The 23,483-nt window shown below is 36.0% G+C and overlaps 1 protein-coding gene across 2 annotated transcripts in view; it reads left to right on the plus strand.

The window, feature by feature from the left end:
* NCAM2 (neural cell adhesion molecule 2) overlaps positions 1 to 23,483 on the plus strand; it is a 494,626-nt gene that overhangs the window by 364,766 nt on the left and 106,377 nt on the right. For both annotated transcript variants that reach the window (XM_081301845.1, XM_081301846.1), the window contains exon 11: positions 526 to 622. In XM_081301845.1, the coding sequence (XP_081157971.1) occupies positions 526 to 622 (97 nt within the window). The remainder of the gene's footprint in view (positions 1 to 525; positions 623 to 23,483) is intronic.

A 23,483-nucleotide genomic window follows, 5' to 3' on the forward strand; every position in this document is an offset into this window, starting at 1 on the left:
GCAAAATAGTTTCCTGGAAAGACTTTTTGAGAATGATTCCTCATCTAATGTCACTATTTTTGTTCATAGACTCAAGAAACGAGAAAAAAATCTTAGATATTTTTAGCCTTTTTTGAACTTTAAATTAGCCTTGTCTGAGGTTAAAACAGAAAGCAAAGTTAACACTGCTTTGGTGCAAACTTCCTATTTTCAAGTTCACACCCATATTGGTTGCAACCTTTATTTTGGTCATTTTTTTTATGTTTTACCTATAGCAAATTTTAATGATTTTGCTATTGATAGATGTATCAAAATGGTAACATTCATCCAGTTAATGAATTATTAGGTAAACCATGATTTACCTAGTCCTATGGATAGTGCAGTTTTACAGATTACATTTAAAAGAATTAATATGTATGAATACTTGATTAAGAAAAGTGCAAGGAAGTAAATGATTGAACACATGTGCAAGGGGTAAGCATACTAAAGTCTCTTTTAACTTCTTTGATGTTTCAGTATTGAATCTTTTACAATTTATTATTTTAGATTGCACCTACATCAGACAATGACTTTGGGAGATATAACTGCACAGCCACTAACCGTATAGGAACAAGATTTCAAGAATATATTCTAGCATTAGCTGGTAAGTCTGGCACAATAATTTTTTGAGATTTCACAAAATATTTCTCTAAGAAATGAAATTTTAAACTGATAAAATGGCATCATTTAATTTTATATATCAACAAATGTTTAACATTTTCATAAATCATAGCTGTTACCTGAAAGTCTGAAGCAGTGGTATACAGTGAAGACTTGAACAATATTTACTGATCACGGTTATTTTTAATTTTGAATCTAATTTGCCCAAATGTATAAATGAGATATTTGTGAATGAATTATACAACATATGCTTTACGAAATCATATTATACTTCAAATAAAGTAAAAATCTAGTCAAAGTAATTTAAAAATTAAAAAATGGAAGAAAATAAAGTATGATTTATATATTTTTAACTTTTGGTCATTAAAATAAAAAATGAAATAATTTTTAACAAAAAATATAAAGTTACATAACTTTTGTTGAAAACATTATAGTTAATGTGCATAAAATATGCCTGTTGTGCTTCTAATACTTAAATATATAGAAATAATAAAACAAAGAATAAAAATTAATTTTAACTGGTAATTAGGCTATGATCTTATTGAGGTATGTATTTATAGAATTTATTAGATTTGACAAGACTGATTAGAAATCTGGAAATACCATTTTCAAGTATAGTTTGTCAAAGCTCAAATAGAAAAATGCCTTTCAATATTAGATACAAAATATCAGCAAATAACTTTAATTTTAAGCTTTAACAGAATTTTATCTTCTGTAAAGAAGTTTTAAATCATTTTCTAAGTAAAGTTCTTATACGTAAGTTATTTTAGTAAGTTTTTATCACTATGAAGAAACACTTAAGAAAAAATTTATTTCATCTCACATTTTCATATGTTTCAGTTATGGTAATCTGGCTCCATTGTTTCATGGTAAGAGGGCCTGGCTGAATAAATGTATCAAAATGTAACCATGTAACTGTTCACAAAGTGCTCATCTGAGGGCCTATGGCAAGCAGGACCCAGGCAGGGTAGAAAGGACTGCTGGAGCCTGATCAGGGTTACAAGAAGTCTGCATAAGCTGTCAGATGTAAAGAATTACTGTTTCCAAAGACATTAATTAAATTATATATATATATATATATATATATATATATATATATATATGTATATATATATATACATATATATATATATATATATATAACATAGTGTATATCTTGTTAGTGTATATATACATATTAATATATGTCGCGTCTACCCGCCAGCAGGAATGACGACAACAACAGGATTCTTCTTTAACACGCTTTATTGGGAGCATCCATTAGGTATAGATGAGAGGAAAGACCCCGAGCCCGAAAAAACCACCCCTTATATACTTCAACTGCAGCCCTGCTCGTACACCATTGGACAAAGAGCGCATAGCAACACAGCAGCAGCCAATAGAATGATAGACCCAGCACTTGCACACAAGGCAAGAGACACCCAGTTCCAGCTTGTGCAAAACAACAAGCACTTCTTGAAAACAGTTTGTTCCAGGAGCTGGACAATTGATACATTCCATTCTAGGGAGTGGCTGAAAACAAAGAACTGGGTCTCAGCCCAAGAATTAGGCTCACCCCACACAAGGCAGCACAGCAAAATAGCTCACCACAAATATATGTCTTATTAGTGTGTGTGTACATACATATATGGCATATATATAGCATCATTTTCTTACTTTGGGGAAAAATAATTTTTAATAAGAAAGAGCAACAAACTAAATGATCCTGTGCTAATGAACTGGTATTGAACGTATAAGTGAAATCTCATTTTCATGTACATGGAATGTACATGAAATGAGAAAATAAGTAGAAGAGTTTGTGCGCATATCTATGTATTGTTTTCAAACATTCCTATAAAGAGCTTCTCTGTTCTGGGATTGCCATTAGAAAGCAGTTTCTGAGGTAGCTCTATCCAGAGAGAACATAGAAGATGTAACACTCCTAAAAGTCAGATCTCTTTCCCTAAGCATCATACTCAGAGTAACTAGGGATCCTTGTAGGAAGGGCTGCTTCCACACTGGAAAAGAGATAACAAAAGATAAATTTGGAAAACCTTGTAGTGCCTTAAAACAAAAGCAAATTAAATATATAACATTCATAATAGAAAACATAATATTATTCATTAACTCATCCAAGAAGCTTCAGTGGTTCCTAAAGTAAACTTGTGAAAGTCAAGTGGAAAACAGTAAGTGGAAATAGTTCAAAGTACCTATCTTTAAATTAAGAATTTATTATGAAAATAAATATAGTAACATTATAGTTGATTAACCTAATAGGTAACAAATTAGCAAAGTGATCAAAATTAATATCACTACTAATGAGAAAATTATACTTTTGTACTAGCAGGCATACAAAAAACTAAGAATAATTTCTGTGATGCTGCTCCCAAAGAACATAATTAGAATTCAATTTGAGGATATTTGTAACAAATTCAAATTGAGGAACCATCTACTACTGAATAACTAAACTTCAGAATATCTTACATGAAAAGTAAGGACTCCTTAGAGAATTCTCAGAAGAAATGTTTTAGAGAACTGACAAATACATGTCATGCAAGGTTCTAAACTATATCATTTTGCTTTAAAGAATGTTAAAGGTGTGATGAACAAATTTTGATTATAGTCTATGGATAGATGACAGCTTAATAATTTTATGGAGTTTATATAATGGTATGTTTTTGGTAGTAAATACACAGTGAAGTTGGCTTCATGCCCTACTCTAAATTGTTCAGATTTTATAAATATATTATTATGTACTTTATGAAAATTTTCAATAAAATTATATTTATTCAAAAGCAAACTGATAATTGAAGAAATCTAAGACCATTACACAAACATGCATGGATAGAGAAGCTTTATAAAAGCAAAATAATTGTAATAATAGATAGCGTTCTTTTATTTTTTCTCTTTAGTTATACATGATAGTAGAATATATTCTGACATATTTATACAAACATGAAGTGCCTTTATTTTAATTAACATCCCAGTCTTGTGATTGTACATGATGTAGAGATTCACTGAACATGTTAGATTCGTTCACAGTCTTTCCTATTTCTCTCCCCTCTTCCTTCGCTTTATTCCCTTTTGCCAAATCTACTGAACTTATATTCCCCTCACCCCACTCCTTATGATGTTTTAGCATCCACATATCAGAGAAAACATTACACATTTGGTTTGGGGGGATTGGCTTATTTTACTTAGCACGATAGGCTCCAGTCCTATCATTTACCAGTAGATGTTATAAAGTCATTCATTTCTGTTTCTGAGTAATATTTCATTGTGTGTGTATGTGTATATATCACATTTTCTTTATCCATTTATCTATTGAAGGGCACCAAGGTTATTTTCATAGCTTAGCTATTTTTGAATTGAGCTGCTATAGACATTGATGTGACTAAGTCACTCTAGTATGCTGGTTTTAATTCCCTTGGATATGTACCTAGGAGTGGTATAATCAGGTCAAATGGTGGTTCCAGTCCCAGTTTTTGAAGAATCTTCACACTGCTTTCCAGAGTGGTTACACCAATTTGCTGTCCCACCAGCAATGTATGAGTGCACTTTCTCCCAACATCCTCACCAACATTTATTGTTGCTTGTATTCTTTTTTTTTAATTTAATTTAATTATTATTATTTTTTTTTTGTGACAGGGTTTTGTTAAGTTGTTTAGGGCCTCACTCATTCAGGGCCAGCTGAGGTTCACCTTGAATTTGTGATCCTCCTGCCTCAGTCTCCTGAGCCGCTGGAATTACAGGTTTGTAGCACCATACCCAGCTATTCCAGCCTGTGTGTGTGTGTGTGGTGCTGGGGATTGAACCCAGGACCTTGTACCTATGAGGCAAGCACTCTACCAACTGAGCTATGTCCCCAGCCCAGCTTTTTGGAAATATACAGTACATTATTTTTTTAATATTTATTTTTTAGTTGTAAATGGACATAATATCTTTATTTCAGTTTTATGTGATGCTGAGGATTGAACCCAGGGCCTCCCATGTGCTAGGCAAGCTCTCTACCACTGAGCTAGAACCCCAGCCTGACATTATTGTTTTTTTATAGACATTCTACTGTGAGCCAGAACACCAGACATTATGTCTTCCATGGAACTCTAGCTATACCTATGGACCAAACTTTCCAGCCCCTTCCCACTCGGGAAACCGCCATTCCACTCTCTACTTAAAATGCAAATCCATCTTGAGGAGGACCCTCAGCATGGTATGGGATCTGAGTCTGGAGATGCAACGGGGAGCCTAGGCTGAATGGGTGGGATGGACTTGATAGTAATCTTAAAATATCCAGAGGGCCGTGGGGGCAAAGGAGTAGAATTGTAGATCTTGGTCTGGAGCCCAGAAATACACTCATGAGTGAGAGACAGGCAGGTTCAGGTCTAATGTAATCCCCTTCTCACAGGGATATCTGTCTAGCCAACAAGATGAACAGTCTTGCACAGTTGTATATTCTCTTTCACTGAAGGGTTCCAGCAGCACTTGATGTGTCACTAATTCTACTTAGTGAAGAATTTTATGTTCCCCAAAATTGTGTGTCTTGTGTTTCCTTAAATACATTAAAACATTAAGAAGAAAACAAAACAAAAATGGTCCACCATCCATCACCTAGGAAAACACCCAAGATTAAAAATGTAAAAGCGTTAACAGTTCTAAAAACTTATTTTAAATTCTGCTTTGTTGAAGCTGGAATTGGGAAATTGAAGGCTGTGATTTTTCAGCTGGATTCAGTTCATGGAAGGGCTTGAATATCTGGCCTCCCCACCGCCCAGCTAGATTTTATTCAGGTGGTCTCAAGTGGCTTCTTACTTTTTCGAGCTGAGGCTGGCATTCAAAATGGGATGCGTTCAACCAAAGAGTTGTTCTGAGAAACACGTGAGTTGCTTACGGCCATCAGCAACCATAAAGCTTGCAACTTCGCACCTTCCCACAGCAGACTCCAAAGAGAAATGGATCCTATTTATTATTAAAGCGGCTGGCTTTGCCTCTTGCAACATAAATCTCCACCACTTCCACCTAAACCTCTAGCTCTATTGCCAGAATTGGGTCTGTAAAGAAATACAAGTTCTCCCTTGGGATGGCAGCGGGCAGCTCAATTTATCAGGGCCCTGGGCGCGTTCCTTGTCATCCCACGGAGGAGGGGAAGCTAGGAGTGATTCCTCCAAGACAGCAGGCCTCAAGGTCAGGGCTTCTTGCCCGTGGTGGACAGCTCTTGGTCTGTCAGTTCGGGACACCTCCTTCTGGCTGTACCTCGGGCTCCCATCCTGCCTCCCATTTCTGTGCAGCACTGCCTTCTTTCAGATCTCACCCTCTGGGCACCCACAGCCATTAGTGATGGTAGGCCCCTGACCCAAAAAGAACAAGATCCAACCCAAACGGGGCCAATGGCAAAAAGGCCATCCCTGTTGGATGATGGAGCTGAGAGGGGAGGCTGGGATTGTTGATGGCCATGTCTGACCTGCCTGGCAGAAACCCACTGGAAGAAAATGAAGACAGTACACGTTAGGGAAGATTGTGTTTCCAGAAAATGGCCACAGAAATATTTTTCATCATCTCTATGCTTTTCTAGAACTGAGCCACTTCCCATGAAGAGGTGGAGTCTTAAGACAGTCCCCACCACTGGAAACTGTGAGCCTTTGTAGCAGCTGTCTCCACCAACAGGAAGGGTGGAAGGGATACTGTCTGGCTTCTGATGACCGTCCATAAGAGGCAGTTGGTTTCCTCCTGGCTCCCTAGGATGCTTGTCTTTGGAGTCCCCCTCTCACGCTATAAGTGACTATAGGGAGGGACCCACACAGAAACCTCCAGCCCAAGAGCCAGCGGATCTTCCAGTGGACAACATCTGTTTGCCAACCTGATTGAACCATCTTAGAAGCAGATCTCCACCCCTAACTTGAGACTCAATACTACATGAAGCAGAGATGAGACTTCCCTTCCCGGCCAAACCCTGCCCAAGTTGCAGAGCCCAGAGACTGTTGTGATTTAAACCACTTCAGTCTGGGGTGTTCATCATGCAGCAATATATAACTGTACCCCTGGGAAGATGCAGAGTCATGACGACTTTCCAATCCAAGCTGCCTTGTCTCTGAGGTTCAGGAATACTTTCTTGCAATAATGAGAGCCTTGGAAAATTCCCTTTGGCCTCATACCAGTGGGACTGGGTCATTTGTCATCAGTTAACACTGGTGGTCCTGATTAAGGAAGATAACAAGGTTGCTTGACACTTTCAGGTCATGGTATACTACCTGGGATGCTAACTTAAGAGCTACTGAATTTCCAGATGAATAAAATTGCTCTGGTCTTACCTTCATAAAAATCTGTAATAAGGGTTGGGGTTGTGTCTCAGTGGTAGAGCCTTTGCCTCACAGGCACTGGGTTCAATTCTCAGCACCCCATATAAATAAATGAATAAAATAAAGGTCCATCAACAACTAAAAAAGTATATATTTTTAGAAATCTGTAATAAGAGTACCAGTGTTAATTTTGTCACATAATGTCATTCTAAAAATTCAGCTATCATCTAATTTTATTTTCATCTCATATTTTTTAAAAATGATATTTAAGGCTGGGGCTGTAGCTCAGCAGTAGAGCACCTGCCTAGCATGCATGAGGCCCTGGGTCCCATCCCCAGCACCATGAGTGCCCCCTGCCCGCCCCCCGCCCACATACATGTACACACAAAATATTTAAACATTCAAAATATAGGAAAGATACAAAATGAAGGAGAATACTTTGAACTGAATACATTTGCTTGGTGCAGTGGTGCAGGCCTAGCAACTTGGAAGGTTGAGACAGGAGGACCTCAAATCCAAGTTTGAGGCCAGCCTTGGAAACTTAGTGAGTCTCTGTTTCTTTTTTTTTTTTAATTTTTATTTTTTTTTAATTTTTATTGTTGGTTGTTCAAAACATTACATAGTTCTTGATATATCATATTTCACACTTTGATTCAAGTGGGTTATGAACTCCCATTTTTACCCCGTATACAGATTGCAGAGTCACATCAGTTACACTTCCATTGATTTACATATTGCCATACTACTGTCTGTTGTATTCTGCTGCCTTTCCTATCCTCTACTATTCCCCCTCCCCTCCCCTCCCCTCCCCTCTTCTCTCTCTACCCCCTCTACTATAATTCATTTCTCCGCCTCGTATTATTTTTCCCTTACCCCTCACTTCTCTTGTATGTAATTTTGTATACACCTGAGGGTCTCCGTCCATTTCTATGCAATTTTCCTTCTCCTCCCTTTCCCTCCCACCTCTCATCCCTGTTTAATGTTAATCTTCTTCTCATGTTCTTCGTCCCTACTCTGTTCTTAGTTACTCTCCTTATATCAAAGAAGACATTTGGCATTTGTTTTTTAGGGATTGGCTAGCTTCACTTAGCATAATCTGCTCTAATGCCATCCATTTCCCTCCAAATTCTATGATTTTGTCATTTTTAAAAGCAGAGTAATACTCCATTGTGTATAAATGCCACATTTTTTTATCCATTCGTCTATTGAAGGGCATCTAGGTTGGTTCCACAGTCTTGCTATTGTGAATTGTGCTGCTATGAACATCGATGTAGCAGTGTCCCTGTAGCATGCTCTTTTTAAGTCTTTAGGGAATAGCTGGGTCAAATGGTGGTTCCATTCCCAGCTTTCCAAGAAATCTCCATACTGCTTTCCAAATTGGCTGCACCAATTTGCAGTCCCACCAACAATGAACAAGTGTACCCTTTTCCCCACATCCTCGCCAGCACTTATTGTTGTTTGACTTCATAGTGGCTGCCAATCTTACTGGAGTGAGATGGTATCTTAGGGTGGTTTTGATTTGCATTCCTCTGACTGCTAGTGATGGTGAGCATTTTTTCATGTACTTGTTGATTGATTGTATGTCCTCCTCTGAGAAGTGTCTGTTCAGGTCCTTGGCCCATTTGTTGATTGGGTTATTTGTTATCTTATTGTCTAATTTGTTGAGTTCTTTATATACTCTGGATATTAGGGCTCTATCTGAAGTGTGAGGAGTAAAGATTTGTTCCCAGGATGTAGGCTCCCTATGTACCTCTCTTATTGTTTCTTTTGCTGAGAAAAATCTTTTTAGTTTGAGTAACTCCCATTTGTTGATTCTAGTTATTAACTCTTGTGCTATGGGTGTCCTATTGAGCAATTTGGAGCCTGACCCCACAGTATGTAGATCATAGCCAACTTTTTCTTCTATCAAACGCCGTGTCTCTGATTTGATATCAAGCTCCTTGATCCATTTTGAGTTAACTTTTGTGCATGGTGAGAGAGAGGGATTCAGTTTCATTTTGTTGCATATGGATTTCCAGTTTTCCCAGCACCATTTGTTGAAGATGCTATCCTTCCTCAATTGCATGCTTTTAGCCCCTTTATCAAATATAAGATAGTTGTAGTTTTGTGGATTGGTTTATGTTTCCTCTATTCTGTACCATTGGTCCACCCGCCTGTTTTGGTACCAGTACCATGCTGTTTTTGTTACTTTTGCTCTGTAGTATAGTTTGAAGCCTGGTATCGCTATACCGCCTGATTCACACTTCCTGCTTAGCATTGTTTTTGCTATTCTGGGTCTTTTATTTTTCCATATGAATTTCATGATTGCTTTCTCTATTTCTACAAGAAATGCCGTTGGGATTTTGATTGGCATTGCATTAAACCTATAGAGAACTTTTGGTAATATCGCCATTTTGATGATGTTAGTTCTGCCTATCCATGAACAGGGTATATTTTTCCATCTTCTAAGATCTTCTTCTATTTCTCTCTTTAGGGATCTGTAGTTTTCATTGTATAAATCTCTCACCTCTTTTGTTAGGTTGATTCCCAAGTATTTTTTTTTTTTTGAGGATATTGTGAATGGAGTGGTTGTCCTCATTTCCATTTCAGAGGATTTGTCGCTGATATACAGGAATGCCTTTGATTTATGCATGTTGATTTTATATCCTGCCACTTTGCTGAATTCATTTATTAGCTCTAATAGTTTCTTTGTAGACCCTTTTGGGTCTGCTAGGTATAGAATCATGTCATCTGCAAATAGTGATAATTTAAGTTCTTCTTTTCCTATTTTTATGCCTTTAATTTCTTTCGTCTGTCTAATTGCTCTGGACAGTGTTTCGAGAACTATGTTGAACAGAAGTGGTGAGAGAGGGCATCCCTGTCTTATTCCAGATTTTAGAGGGAATGCCTTCAATTTTTCTCCATTCAGAATGATGCTAGCCTGAGGCTTAGCATAGATTGCTTTTACAATGTTGAGGTATGTTCCTGTTATCCCTAGTTTTTCTGGAGTTTTGAACATAAAGGGATGCTGTACTTTGTCGAATGCTTTTTCCGCATCTATTGAGATGATCATATGGTTCTTATTTTTAAGTCTATTGATGTGGTGAATAACATTTATTGATTTCCATATATTGAACCAGCCTTGCATCCCAGGGATGAATCCTACTTGATCATGGTGCACAATTTTTTCGATATGTTTTTGAATCTGATTCGCCAGAATTTTATTGAGGATTTTTGCATCTAGGTTCATTAGAGATATTGGTCTGTAGTTTTCTTTCTTTGAAGTGTCTTTGTCTGGTTTAGGAGTCAGGGTGATGTTGGCCTCGTAGAATGAATTTGGAAGTTCTCCCTCTATTTCTATTTCCTGAAATAACTTGAAAAGTACTGGTATTAGTTCCTCTTTAAAGGTTTTGTAAAACTCTGCTGTATACCCTGAGCTTTTCTTAGTTGGTAGTCTTTTGATGGTTTCTTCTATTTCCTCAATTGATATTGGTCTGTTTAGGTTGTCTATATCCTCCTGACTCAATCTGGGCAGATCATATGACTTACGAAATTTATCGATGCCTTCACTATCTTCTATTTTATTGGAGTATAAGGATTCAAAATAATCTCTGATTATCTTCTGTATTTCTGAAGTGTCTGTTGTGATATTGCCTTTTTCATCCCGTATGCTTGTAGTTTGAGTTCTCTCTCTTCTTCTCTTCGTTAGCATGGCTAAGGGTCTGTCTATTTTATTTATTTTTTCAAAGAACCAACTTTTAGTTTTGTCAATTTTTTCAATTGTTTCTTTTGTTTCGATTTCATTAATTTCAGCTCTGATTTTAATTATTTCTTGCCTTCTACTTCTTTTGCTGTTGTTTTGCTCTTCTTTTTCTAGGATTTTGAGATGAAGTATGAGATCATTTATTTGTTGGTTTTTTCTTTTTTTAAGGAATGAACTCCAAGCAATGAATTTTCCTCTTAGAACTGCTTTCAATGTGTCCCATAGATTCCGATATGTTGTGTCAGTGTTTTCATTTATCTCTAAGAATTTTTTAATTTCCTCCTTGATGTCTTCTATAATCCATTGATCATTCAGTAACCTATTGTTCATTCTCCAAGTGATGCATGATTTTTCCTTCCTTCTTTTATCGTTGATTTTCAGTTTCATTCCATTATGATCAGATAAGATGCATGGTATTATCTCTACTCCTTTATATTGTCTAAGAGTTGCATTGTTACATAATATATGATCTATTTTTGAGAAGGATCCATGTGCTGCTGAGAAAAAAGTGTAACTGCTTGATGTTGGGTGGTATATTCTATATATGTCAATTAAGTCTAGGTTATTAATTGTGTTATTGAGTTCTATAGTTTCCTTATTTAACTTTTGTTTGGAAGATCTGTCCAGTGGTGAGAGAGGTGTGTTGAAGTCTCCCATGATTATTGTATGGTGGTCTATTAGACTCTTGAACTTAAGAAGAGTTTGCTTGATGAACATAGATGCACCATTGTTTGGGGCATATATATTTATGATTGTTATGTCTTGTTGGTGTATGGTCCCTTGAGCAGTATGTAGTGTCCCTCTTTATCCCTTTTGATTAACTTTGGCTTGAAATCTATTTTATTTGATATGAGTATGGACACTCCTGCTTGTTTCCGAAATCCATATGAGTGATATGATTTTTCCCAACCTTTCACCTTCTGTCTATGTATGTCTTTTCCTATCAAATGCGTCTCCTGTAGGCAGCATATTATTGGGTCTTGTTTTGTGATCCATTCTACTAGCCTGTGTCTCTTAATTGGTGAGTTTAAGCCATTAACATTTAGGGTTATTATTGAGATATGGGTTGTTCTTCCAGCCATATTTGTTTATTTATGTTACTAAACATGGTTTGTTTTCCTCTTTGATTATTTCCCCCCCCCTTTACTGTCCTACCTCCGACTGTTGGTTTTCATTGTTATTTTCCATTTCCTCTTCCTGTAATGTTTTACCGAGGATGTTTTGAAGAGATGGTTTTCTAGCTGCAAATTCTTTTAACTTTTGTTTATCATGGAAGGTTTTAATTTCATCTTCCATCCTGAAGCTTAATTTCGCTGGATGCACGATTCTTGGTTGGAACCCATTTTCTTTCAGTGTTTGAAATATGTTATTCCAGGATCTTCTAGCTTTCAGAGTCTATGTTGAAAGATCAGCTGTTATCCTGATTGGTTTACCCCTAAATGTAATCTGCTTCCTTTCTCTTGTAGCTTTTAAAATTCTCTCCTTATTCTGTATGTTGGGCATCTTCATTATAATGTGTCTAGGTGTGGATCTCTTATGATTTTGCACATTCGGCGTCCTGTAGGCTTCCAGGATTTGGGATTCTGTCTCATTCTTCAAGTCTGGGAAGTTTTCTCGTATTATTTCATTGAATAGATTGTTTATTCCTTTGGTTTGGACCTCTATACCTTCCTGTATCCCAATGACTCTTAAGTTCGGTCTCTTTATATTATCCCATATTTCTTGGATGTTCTCTCATGGTTTCTTAACAGTCTTGCTGAGCTGTCTATGTTCTTTTCAAGTTGAAATACTTTGTCTTCATTGTCTGATGTTCTATCTTCTAAGTGTTCTACTCTGCTGGTAGTATTCTCAATTGAGTTTTTAAGTTGGTTTATTGCTTCCTGCATTTCTAGGATTTCTGTTTGTTTGTTTTTTATAACCTCTATCTCCCTGTATAGTTGATCTTTTGCTTCTTGGATTTATTTATGTAATTCATTGTCGAAGTGATCTTTCAATGTCTGATTTTGCTGTCTAATGTCTTCCTTGAGACTCCAGATCATCTGAAGCATGTATATCCTGAATTCTTTATCTGAAATTCCATCCGCTGCAGCTATTACCTCTTCTAAAGTTGAGTTGACCTGCATTGCTTGTGGTCCTTTCTTTCCTTGTCTTTTCATACTGCTAGTGTTTCTTTATGCTTGGTGAAACTGTTGTGTTTTTGAAATTTTCCCCCTATATATTTATATTGCTCTTGTATAGTTGAAAAGTCTCCCTTGCAGGGGCGGGCGGCGGCTGTGCTCCTCCTCCAATTGGGGTGATCTGTCTACCATGCTGGTGGGCCGCTGGGTCTGTTCTTCCGGTTGGTCGCAGGTCTGCCTACCTTGCAGGCGCAGGCATCGGCTCTGCTCTGCCCCTCCTCCAATTGGGGTGACGTGTCTACCACGCCAGCAGGCCGCTGGGCCCGTTCAGGGTGCAGGCGGCGGCTCTGCTCTGCCCCTACTCCAATTGGGGTGACGTGACTACCACGCCCACGGGCCTCTGGGCCTGTTCCGGGCGCAGGTGGCGGCTCTGCTCTGCCCCTACTCCTATTGGGGTGACGTGTCTACCATGCCGGCAGCCCGCTGGGCCTGTTCCTCTGGTCGTTTGCAGGTCTGCCTACCTTGCAGGCACGGGCGGCAGCTCTGCTCTACCCCTACTCCAATTTGGGTGACGTGTCTACCACGCTGGCAGGCCGCTGGGCCTGATCCGCCAGTCGGTCGCAGGCCTGCCTACCTTGCGGGCGCGGGTGGCAGCTCTGCTCTGCCCCTACTCCAGTTGGTGTGACGTGATACCACGCTGGCGGGTCACTGGGCCTGTTCCGGGCAGGGGCGGCGGCTCTGCTCTGCCCCTCTGGCCTCCACAGTATTCAGCAGAACCCAGACCGAGAAGCAGTTTCCGCGGGTTCTTTAGCCCTGGGCCAGAGCAGTTCCGGGAGCCGGAATTCGGCTGCTCCTGGCTCGGTGTATGTTCTGATAGGAGCAGGCTCCAGGAAACAGTTCCCGCCGGTTCTTTAGCACTGAGCCTGAGTAATTTGTCTGCGAGACGCAGGCGAATGGCAGCCTGAAATTACCTGATCTATAGCTGAATCTGTTGCTTGTATTCTTGATAATTTCCATTCTGACTGGAGTGAGATAAAATCTTGATGTAGATTTATTTTGAATTTCTCTAATTGCTAGAGGTATTGCATACTTTTTCATATATTTGGTGATCATTCATATTTCTTCTTCCATGAAGTGTGTGTTCAGTTCTTTGGCCATTTATTGATGGGGTTATATGGTTTTTAAGTTCTTTATATATCCTAGATATTAACATTATATCTGAGATGCAGTTGGCAAAGATTTTCTCCTATTCTATGAGCTATCTCTTTACACTTTGATTTTGAATAATATTTTTCATTTGATATTTTCCCATTTATTGATTCTTGATTTTACTTCTTTTGCATAAGGAGTCTTGTTGAGGAATTTGGTTCCTAAGTTAACATGTTGGAGGATTGGGCCTACATTTTCTTTCAGTAAGTGCAGGGTTTCTGGTCTAATGCCCAGGTCTTTGATGCACTTTGTATTGAGTTTTGTGCAAGGTGAGAAATTGAGTTCAATTTCATTCTGCTACATTTGTATTTCCAGTTTTCCCATCACCATTTGTGGAACAGGCTATCTAAAAATACTTACCTATATTGATAAAACTAATCTACATCTTTTTGTGTGTGTATACATAGAATTATATGTGACTTTACAGATGATAGTAATATATTATAAGGAATATTTTTATATTATATTATAATTTAGCCAAAGACAACAAATACTTTCCAATATGTGGATATACATTTTATTCTAATATATAACAATTCCTAGATGAAATCTTTAAATGAATATACTGACAGCATTTACTATAACAATGAAGAGATAATCCTTAATTCATATCAGTACAATTATATTGTGGAAATCAGACATACAAACTTGGGCATCATACATTCATGAGCTCAATATTTCATACCTCACTCCAGTTTGCCATTATCTGTATCAAGAGGAGCAACTTGATAAAGTATAGTAAGATTGAAAGGCATTATCTACTAAATCGAATCATGCATAGTTGTCATCAAAATTCTAATACCTTAAGGAAACACATGAGGTATTTATATCAATCTAACAGAGAACACAGGTTCATACATTATGGGATTACATATATATAGTTTATTATTATTACATCTGGTGTTATTAATATTGACTACATCAGGGAATTCCTTGAGCAGAGTCAGCTTGAAGACATATCATTTTGTAATTACCATTACTCACATGTGAACTTTTTTGTTTCCTTTCAATTTGTTTATTTTATTTTATTTTGGGTGTTATTTTTAATTTTTAATTAGAACTGATTAGTGATACATTACAGTAGGATGTATTTTGACATATCATACATAAATGAAGTATAACTTCTCATTCTTCTGATTGTGCAACAGATAGAATTATACCAGTAGTGTAATCATATGGCACATAGGTTAATAATGTACAATTCATTTTACTCTCCTTCCTTCCCTCATATTCCCTTTTCTCCCTTCAGTCCCCTTTCTTAATCAAAAGTACCTTATTCTTTCTCCCCCCCCACCTTATTGTGAATTATCATTCATATACCAGAGAAAATATTTGGCCTTTGTTTCTTTGGGATTGGCTTATTTCACTTAGCATAATATTGTCCAGTTCTATCTATTTACCTGCCATGCCATAATTTTATTCTTCTTTAAGGCTGAGTAATATCCTTTATTTTTCTTTAAGGCTTTTATTCTTCTTTAAGGCTGAGTAATATCCCTTTAAGGCTGAATCTCTATGCTGCTTTCCATAGTGGTTGCACTGATTTGCAGCATCTTTATCAATGTATGACACCTATACTCCTCAAATTGTTTTATGATATAGAAAAAGAGGGAACTCTTTCAAAATCATTCTATGAAATGAGTGTCACCCTGATACAGACAAAGACACATCAAGGAAACAAAATTTAAGACCAATATCCCTAATGAACATAGATGCAAAAATTCTAAATAGAACACCAACAAATCACATAAAAAATTAAAAAGATAGTTCACTTTGATCAAGTGGGTTTTTTCCCAAGGATGCAAGGTTGTTTTAACATACAGAAATCAATAAACATATTTCATCACATCAATAGGCTTAAAGACAAAAATCATAATGATCATTACAACAGATGCAGAAAAAGAATTTGCCAAAATTCAGCACCCCTTCATGCTCAAAACCCTAGAAAAACTATGAATAGTAAGAACATACTTCATCATATAAAAGCTATATATGCTAAACCAAATGCCAACATCATTCTAAATGTAGAAAAAGTGAAAGTATTCCCTCTAAAACTGGAAGAAGCACAGAGATTCCCTCTTTCACCACTTCTATTCAACATCATACTTGAAACTCTAGCCAGAGCAATTAAACAGATGACAAAAATTAAAAGGAAACTAATAGGAAAAGAAGAACTCAAATATCCCTATTCGCTAATGACACGATTCTATATTTAGAAGATCCAAAAAGTTCCACTAGAGATATTCTCAAACTAATAAATGGATTCAACAAGGTATCAGGATATAAAAATCAACTGTTCTTTTGTACATCAGTGATGAATCCACTGAAAAAGAAATTAGGAAAACCATCCCATTCACAATATACTCAAAAAAATATTTGGGAATTGATTTAACAAAAGAAGTGAACAATCTCTACAATGAAAACTACAAAACACTAAAAAAAAAAAAAAAAAAAAAAAAGAAGACCTTAGAGGATGGGACGATCTCCCATGCTCTTGGATGGGCAGAATTAATATTGTCAAAATGGCCATACTACTAAAATCATTTTACATATTTAATGCAGTCCACTTTAAAATCCTAATGACATTCTTCATAGAAATAGAAAAAGCAACTATGAAGTTCATTTCAAAAAATATGATACACAGAATAGCCAAAGCAATACTCAGCAAGAAAAGTAAAGCAGGAGGAATCACAATACTAGACCTTAAATTATACTACAGAGCTATAGTAACAAAAATAGCATGGTATTAGCTCCAAAATAGACACATGTACTAGTAGTACAGAATGGAAGAAACAGAGACAAACCCACATAAACACAGTTGTCTCGTATGAGACAAAGGCACCATAAACATACATTGGAGAAAAGATAGTCTCTTCAGAAATGGTGCTGGGAAAACTGGGAATCCACATGTAGTAGAATGAACTTATATCCCTATATATCACCCTGCACAAAAGTCACCTCAAAGTGGATCAAGGACCTAGGCATTAGTACAGAGACCCTATGCCTACTAGAAAGAAAAGTAGGCTCCAATCTCCAAAATGTCATTTTAGGAAAAAAATTCCTCAATAAAACTCTTAAAGCACAAGAAGGAAAATAAATAATCAATAAAATGGATTGTGTCAAACTAAAAAAGCTTCTTCACAGCAAAGGAATAAATAAAAACTGTGAACAGAGAGCTTTCAGAATGGGTGAAAATCTTTGCCACCTGCACCTCAGATAGAGCATTAATCTCCAGAATATATATAGAACTCAAAAAACTTAGCTCAAAAAAAATCAATAAATGGCCAAAGAAACCAAACAGTAACATCACAAAAGAAGAAATACAAATTGTTAATAAATCTATGAAAAAATGTTCAATATTAGCAATTGTAAAAATGAAAATTAAAGCTACACTGATATTTCATTTAACTCCTGTCAGAATGGCAATTATCAAGAATCCAAGTAACAAATATTTTTTTTAAAAATTAAAAATTAAAAAAAAACAAGTAACAATAATTGTTGGAGAAGATGTGAGGAAAATTGTATGCTCATACATTGCTGGTGGGACTGCAAATTGGTACAAACATTCTGGAAAGCAGTATGGAGATTCCTGGGAAAACTTGGAATAGTACCACCATTTGACCATGTTATCCCACTCCTTGGAATATATCTAAAAGACTTAAAATAAGCTTACTATAGTCACACAGCCACATCAATGTTCATAGCAGCTCAATTCATAATAACTAACCTGTGGAACCAGCCTGGGTGCCCAAAAAATGAATGGATAAAGAAAAAGTAGTATATATACATAATGGAATATTACCCATAGAAAAGAATGAGATTATGGCACTTGCTGGTAAATGGACAGAAATGGAGGCTATCATGCTAAGTAAAATAAGCCAGTCCCGAAAAATCAGTAGTCAAATGTTTTCTCTGATATGTGGATGCTGACTCATAATAGGGAAGAGGCTGGTACAAGGAGGAGTAGAGGACCACTGAATTGGGCAGAGGAGAATGAAGGGAAGGAAGCACGTTTGGGGAATGGGAAAGACAGTAGAATGAATTGGGCATAACTTACATATGTTCTTATATGAATACACAACCTGTGTATCTCCATAACATTTACAACCACAAGAATGGGAAATTATACTCCATGTATGTATGATATGTCAAAATTAATTCTAGGATTATGTATATGAGAAAGAACAACAAAGGACAAATTAATGAAAAACATAAAAAAGAAAATATGTAATAAATTTATGTAGACTAAAACACGTCATTGGATTGTGAAATAGTAGAAAAAAATTTTTACTTTTTCATCTTATTACTTTTACATTCTTGCAAAATAATTCCAAGAAGCAATTATTGTTTTTCTCAAATTAATTTTTAAAAACAACCTATCTCCCTCTCTCCCTCTCTCTCTCTTTCTCTCTCTCTCTATATATACACACACACACACACACACACGTGCGCGTGCGCGTGCGCAAACACACACACGTGCGCGTGCGCAAACACACACACACTTGTATTAATATCAAAAAATCTTTAAACACTATCTATTAAACCCTGGCTTTATATTCCTTGAGCAACAATTGATTCAGACTCGTTTAATTTTTGTCCTGTCAGTTGAAATTTAAAAAAAAAATTTCTATGATTCTATGGAAAGATGATAATGTATACTTAATAATTTTTAACTTTTTAATCCAAATATTAGAATATAACAAGAAATACAGCGATACATATTCTTAATATTTCCCCATGAAATGTTTCATAAACAGGTCTTCTAGGCCATATTCCTATTTTCTAACTAGAGGCTATACTTTCTTTTAGTGCTCACATGCATATCTTGTATTTATATTTACATCCGTGATCATGAATTATGGTTGTAGAATACATTAGAAATAAAATTTTACCTACATAGTGTTATTCCTTCCTTATATTTTTCTACCTACTAAAGATTGTGATCTTTTGACAAGGTGCTCTGCATATTTTTGTTTTCAATTATTTAAAAAAAAACAATATTCTAAGCTTTTAAAACTTATTATCAAATAATGTCATTCATTTATTTAAAAATCTTATTTTAATTTTTGTGCTGTATTTCAGTTTTAAATATTGAAATACTCCTACCTTAACCTTAGAACAATGATCCCATTTTTGCATAATTAACACACTTTTGTGATAATGTCACCTTCTCCTGGGCAATTTTGTGGGAGGGCCTCATCTATGAACTGCCATCAGATACTACACACTATGGCTGGGAGTACATACCTCAGTCCTTTGTGGTTTCTGTGCCATGTTCCATAGCAAGTACTCTGAGATCTACCTGATGAAAATGTTGTAATGGCTATGTGAGTTAATATGTTTGAAATATCCAGTATATGGCAAATACCCACAAAATATTAATTGACTGTTATTATGGCCAAATTTTAGATTGTATTATTTGCTTTTACATACATATAGTATTTGATGTCTTTTTAGTTGTAATACAAAGATCTAGACATCTTATACCAATGAGTAATAAAATGAAATTAAGTCTTGCTTATTCTGGGCAGTGTGTTTCTATTAATTAATATAATCTCTATTTTATTTTTTTCCCTTCTAATACCTTGTTCTACATATTTTTCCCACTATTGAGGGTGCTTGAGAATTGATTTTGTTTTTAACCTTAACTCAGGACATGATACTTATACCTATTAAATCTCAGCTTGACAGTTTTGACTCATCTTTTTAACCTATTAAGACCCTGTCAAATCCAATATTTTAGGTTTCTTTCCAAGATTGACTTAATTCACAAATATCATGAAGCAGTCATCTGTACTTTCAGTTAAGTCATGAAAAAGGCTATAAAAGTCACTTTTGAGAACAGAGACCTGCTTATAGGTTAAACTTGATCAATTGACCAAAGCAAGTTAACATTAGCTCTTTTGAAAACACATTCTCTTCGCCTGAATATAAAGCCATGTTTCTCTGAAATGATCTATCCTGGAAAACTCTACATCTTGTTCATTTTTTAAAAATTTCCCAGAAATCATGAGATGAACAGTGATATTCATACTAACAGAAAAAAAATATATTAGTGAGTTTTATTAAGCTCCAGACACTGTTCTAGATCTTGGGAATCTGAAGATGAATAATATATAAAGCAGCTGCAGTTCAAAATTAAGGGTTGTAGTAGAAGTGTAAATCAAAGTCCTGAGAACCCCAAATTGAATTCTCACTGAAGCTCCTGGGGGAAGCTTCAGATATGGATTAGCTTTGCAATTGGACAATAATAAGTCAGTAGAAACAGGTGCAAAAAGAAGACAGGAAATACTGAAAAGATCAAGATGACCCTTGTACAAAAAGCATAATGCTATGGCAGGATGGACAATACTAAGAAAGGAGGCACATAGTGGAAACCTGGAGTGTATTGTGTGATGGGTCCCATGGTGGGTGCCATGAATAGAGAGGTAGTGAGAGATCTCATTATGGATATTCTTAAAAACATGAATAGAGAGGTAGTGAGGATCTAATTATGGATATTCTTAAAAACATGCTTATGTTCTGCCTGTTATGGAAAGTAAACTTTAGATTTATTTTAGCCATAAAGCAACTTAATCCATTCAAGTGCCCTGCCAATATTCCAGAGACTGATTTTTAACATAACATTAGATATGGGGAAAAGTTCACTTTCTGTATTTTTCCAAATAGCCCAGTTATGTAAATATACAAACATCTAAAGTAGTGTCCACTCTTGCAAAAAGGAAATATATACATAATTACATATTATTTTATACTGTTATTTAATATAGTATTGTTATTTAAATATATTACCATTCATTGCAACAAGTGGACATTACTTTAGGATGTTTGATATATATATAAAATCTCCCAAATATGTATATATAAGACTATTATAGTTGTTTTAGATGCATTTGGTGGATGTATGAAGGGTTTGCTGTGTTGTGTTATTAGCTTATGAGATATGGTTGAATTACCCAGTTAATAATGGGATCTGGGTTTCTGGGACTTGTAAGAAGTATCATGAACTGGGTTAGTTTGAAGGAAATATTTTCCATTGATATTTTAGAAGTGAATAAAGACTTCTTTGGAGAATAGTAAAAGTAGAAATGGGAAAATCAAGAAAAGATTCCTGGACTACTTAAGTTTGATCAGTAAATTTAAAAGTATATGAATAAATAAAGACAAAAAGAATTATTCAGAGTTAGTGTAAGTACTTGTGATGAGAAAATATGCACATAAATGTTCAAATGCTATGAAAAGATCAATATAATTATGATCTGTTTTTGGCAATCAAGGGACACCAAAAGAAAGATGAAATTTAAAAGAATTTACAGGGTTCTAGATGTGTTGCTAATTGACCATAATATCAGAGAAAGTTGACAACTTGCATTGCACCATTCTGGCTGCTATAAAAAATGCCTTGAATCTGAAACTAATAATTAACATAAACTTGCCCAGCATAGTCTAGAGACTGGAAAGTCTAAGGACAAGGGATTGGTAAAATTTGGTGTCTGATGAAACCTTCACACACATACCCTTTTCTATGCCTGCTTTAGCTCTTTCATATATATGATATATATGTATATGACAGTAGAATGCATTACAATTTTTATTATACATATAGAGCACAATTTTTCATATCTCTGGTTGTATACAAATTATATTCACACCAATTCATATTTTTGTACATGTACTTTGGATAACATTCCACCAACATTTTTAACCCCCTGACCCCTCTCTTCCCCTCCCAACCCTCTGCTCTATCTAGAGTTCGTCTATTCTTCCCCTGCTCCCCCACCCCTGCTCCCCTCCCTATCTCATTATGAATCAAAACTTCCTTATATCAGAGAAAACACTTGGCATTTGTTTTGGGGGGATTGGCTAACTTCAGTTAGTACTATCTTCTCCAACTCCATCCATTTACCTGCAAATACCATGATTTTATTCTCTTTTATTGCTGAGTAATATTCCATTGTGTATATATATGCCACATTTTATATCCATTCATCTATTGAAGGGCATCTAGGTTGGTTCCACTGTTTAGTTATTGTGAATTGTGCTGCTATAAACATTGATGTGGCTGTGTCCCTGTAGTATACTATTTTTAAGTCTTTTGTATATAGACCGAGGAGAGGGATAGCTGGATCAAATGGTAGTTCCATTCCCAATTTTCCAAGGAATCTCCATACTCCTTTTCATATTGGCTGCACCAATTTGCAGTCCCACTACCAATGTATGAGTTATCTTTTTCCCCACATCCTCACCAACACTTATTGTTATTTGTATTCATAATTGCTGCCATTCTGACAGGATTGTGATGAAATCTTAGAGAAGTTTTGATTTTTATTTTTCTAATTGCTAGAGATGATGAACATTTTTTCATCATTAGGACTTTGCCTACATTCCCCAAACCCCGCTTGTTAAAAATATCACATTGGTGCTTAATTGTTAATGTACAAATTTTGAGGGGAATCAATATTCAGAGCACATATCTTTTGAAATAGTTAAAAATATATACACCTTATTGGAAATAAAGTGCTCACTGAAAACAGAAGCAGATGGGACCCATCTTAGCATAGTGTTCTTGAGAGGCAAATAGTTGTTAGTGACATACTGTATGATGCAGTCCTACCGAATCTAGAAAATTCAATTCTTTATGGACCAACAGTAATTTTTTGGATTTTTATTAGACACAGATTGAAGAAAAAGGAAAGCAGAAAATATTATAATAGAATTAGTTTGTTATACAATCACTGGAAATGTAGAGAATAGGAAAGACAACAGGCATTTATGAGTCTTCCAGCTTTTAGGTCAGAATACAGCACAAACAAGCTCAAGTCAACAGCTCTACATACAGGTCATCAATTCTTGCTGCCAAGCTACCTTCTGTTGATATCACTTCCACCTGTATCAGGAACATGAGAATAAACATGGAGTGGGGAGCCAAGCCCTTATTCACCTCTTCAGGTGTTCTTCTCCACTTTCACCTGTCAAGAAAATGGGAATCGCATCCACATTCCTCCAGCATCCTCAACTGTACACATGTGCCACTCATACTAATTGCCTATATGCATGAACTACAGAGACAGAGTCTGGGTCATTAACATCTTAGAATTTAGTTCCTTAAATGGAAAGGGAAGTTAAATTAATTATAAAAATTGATGTGGAGGGTTAATAGAAAATATCTACCATAAGGTTGGAGACACAGCTCTGGGAGAATATTCCCCTAAGCACTCATTTTTTTAAAGAAGGTTTACAACAATCAAACACTTCAGATTTATTGATCTAAGGTTAGCAACACCAAGACCTTATCTGTGGAGTAAGAGCTGACTCACTGTCTTACCACCATACCGTCAGCACCAGCTTCCCAGCATTCTAGAAAACCATGTACCCAGAAGTAAAGATAATGGGAAAGAAATACGGAATAATCTATTTCAGCTTAAAATCTACTCAAATAACTTAAGAGACAGATGAATGGATAAATAAAATATTTACAAGAATGTGTATGTATGTGTATATGTGAGT

Source organism: Spermophilus citellus, assembly GCF_964194105.1.
Source record: "Spermophilus citellus genome assembly, chromosome: 7".
NCBI classification, from domain to species: domain Eukaryota; kingdom Metazoa; phylum Chordata; class Mammalia; order Rodentia; family Sciuridae; genus Spermophilus; species Spermophilus citellus.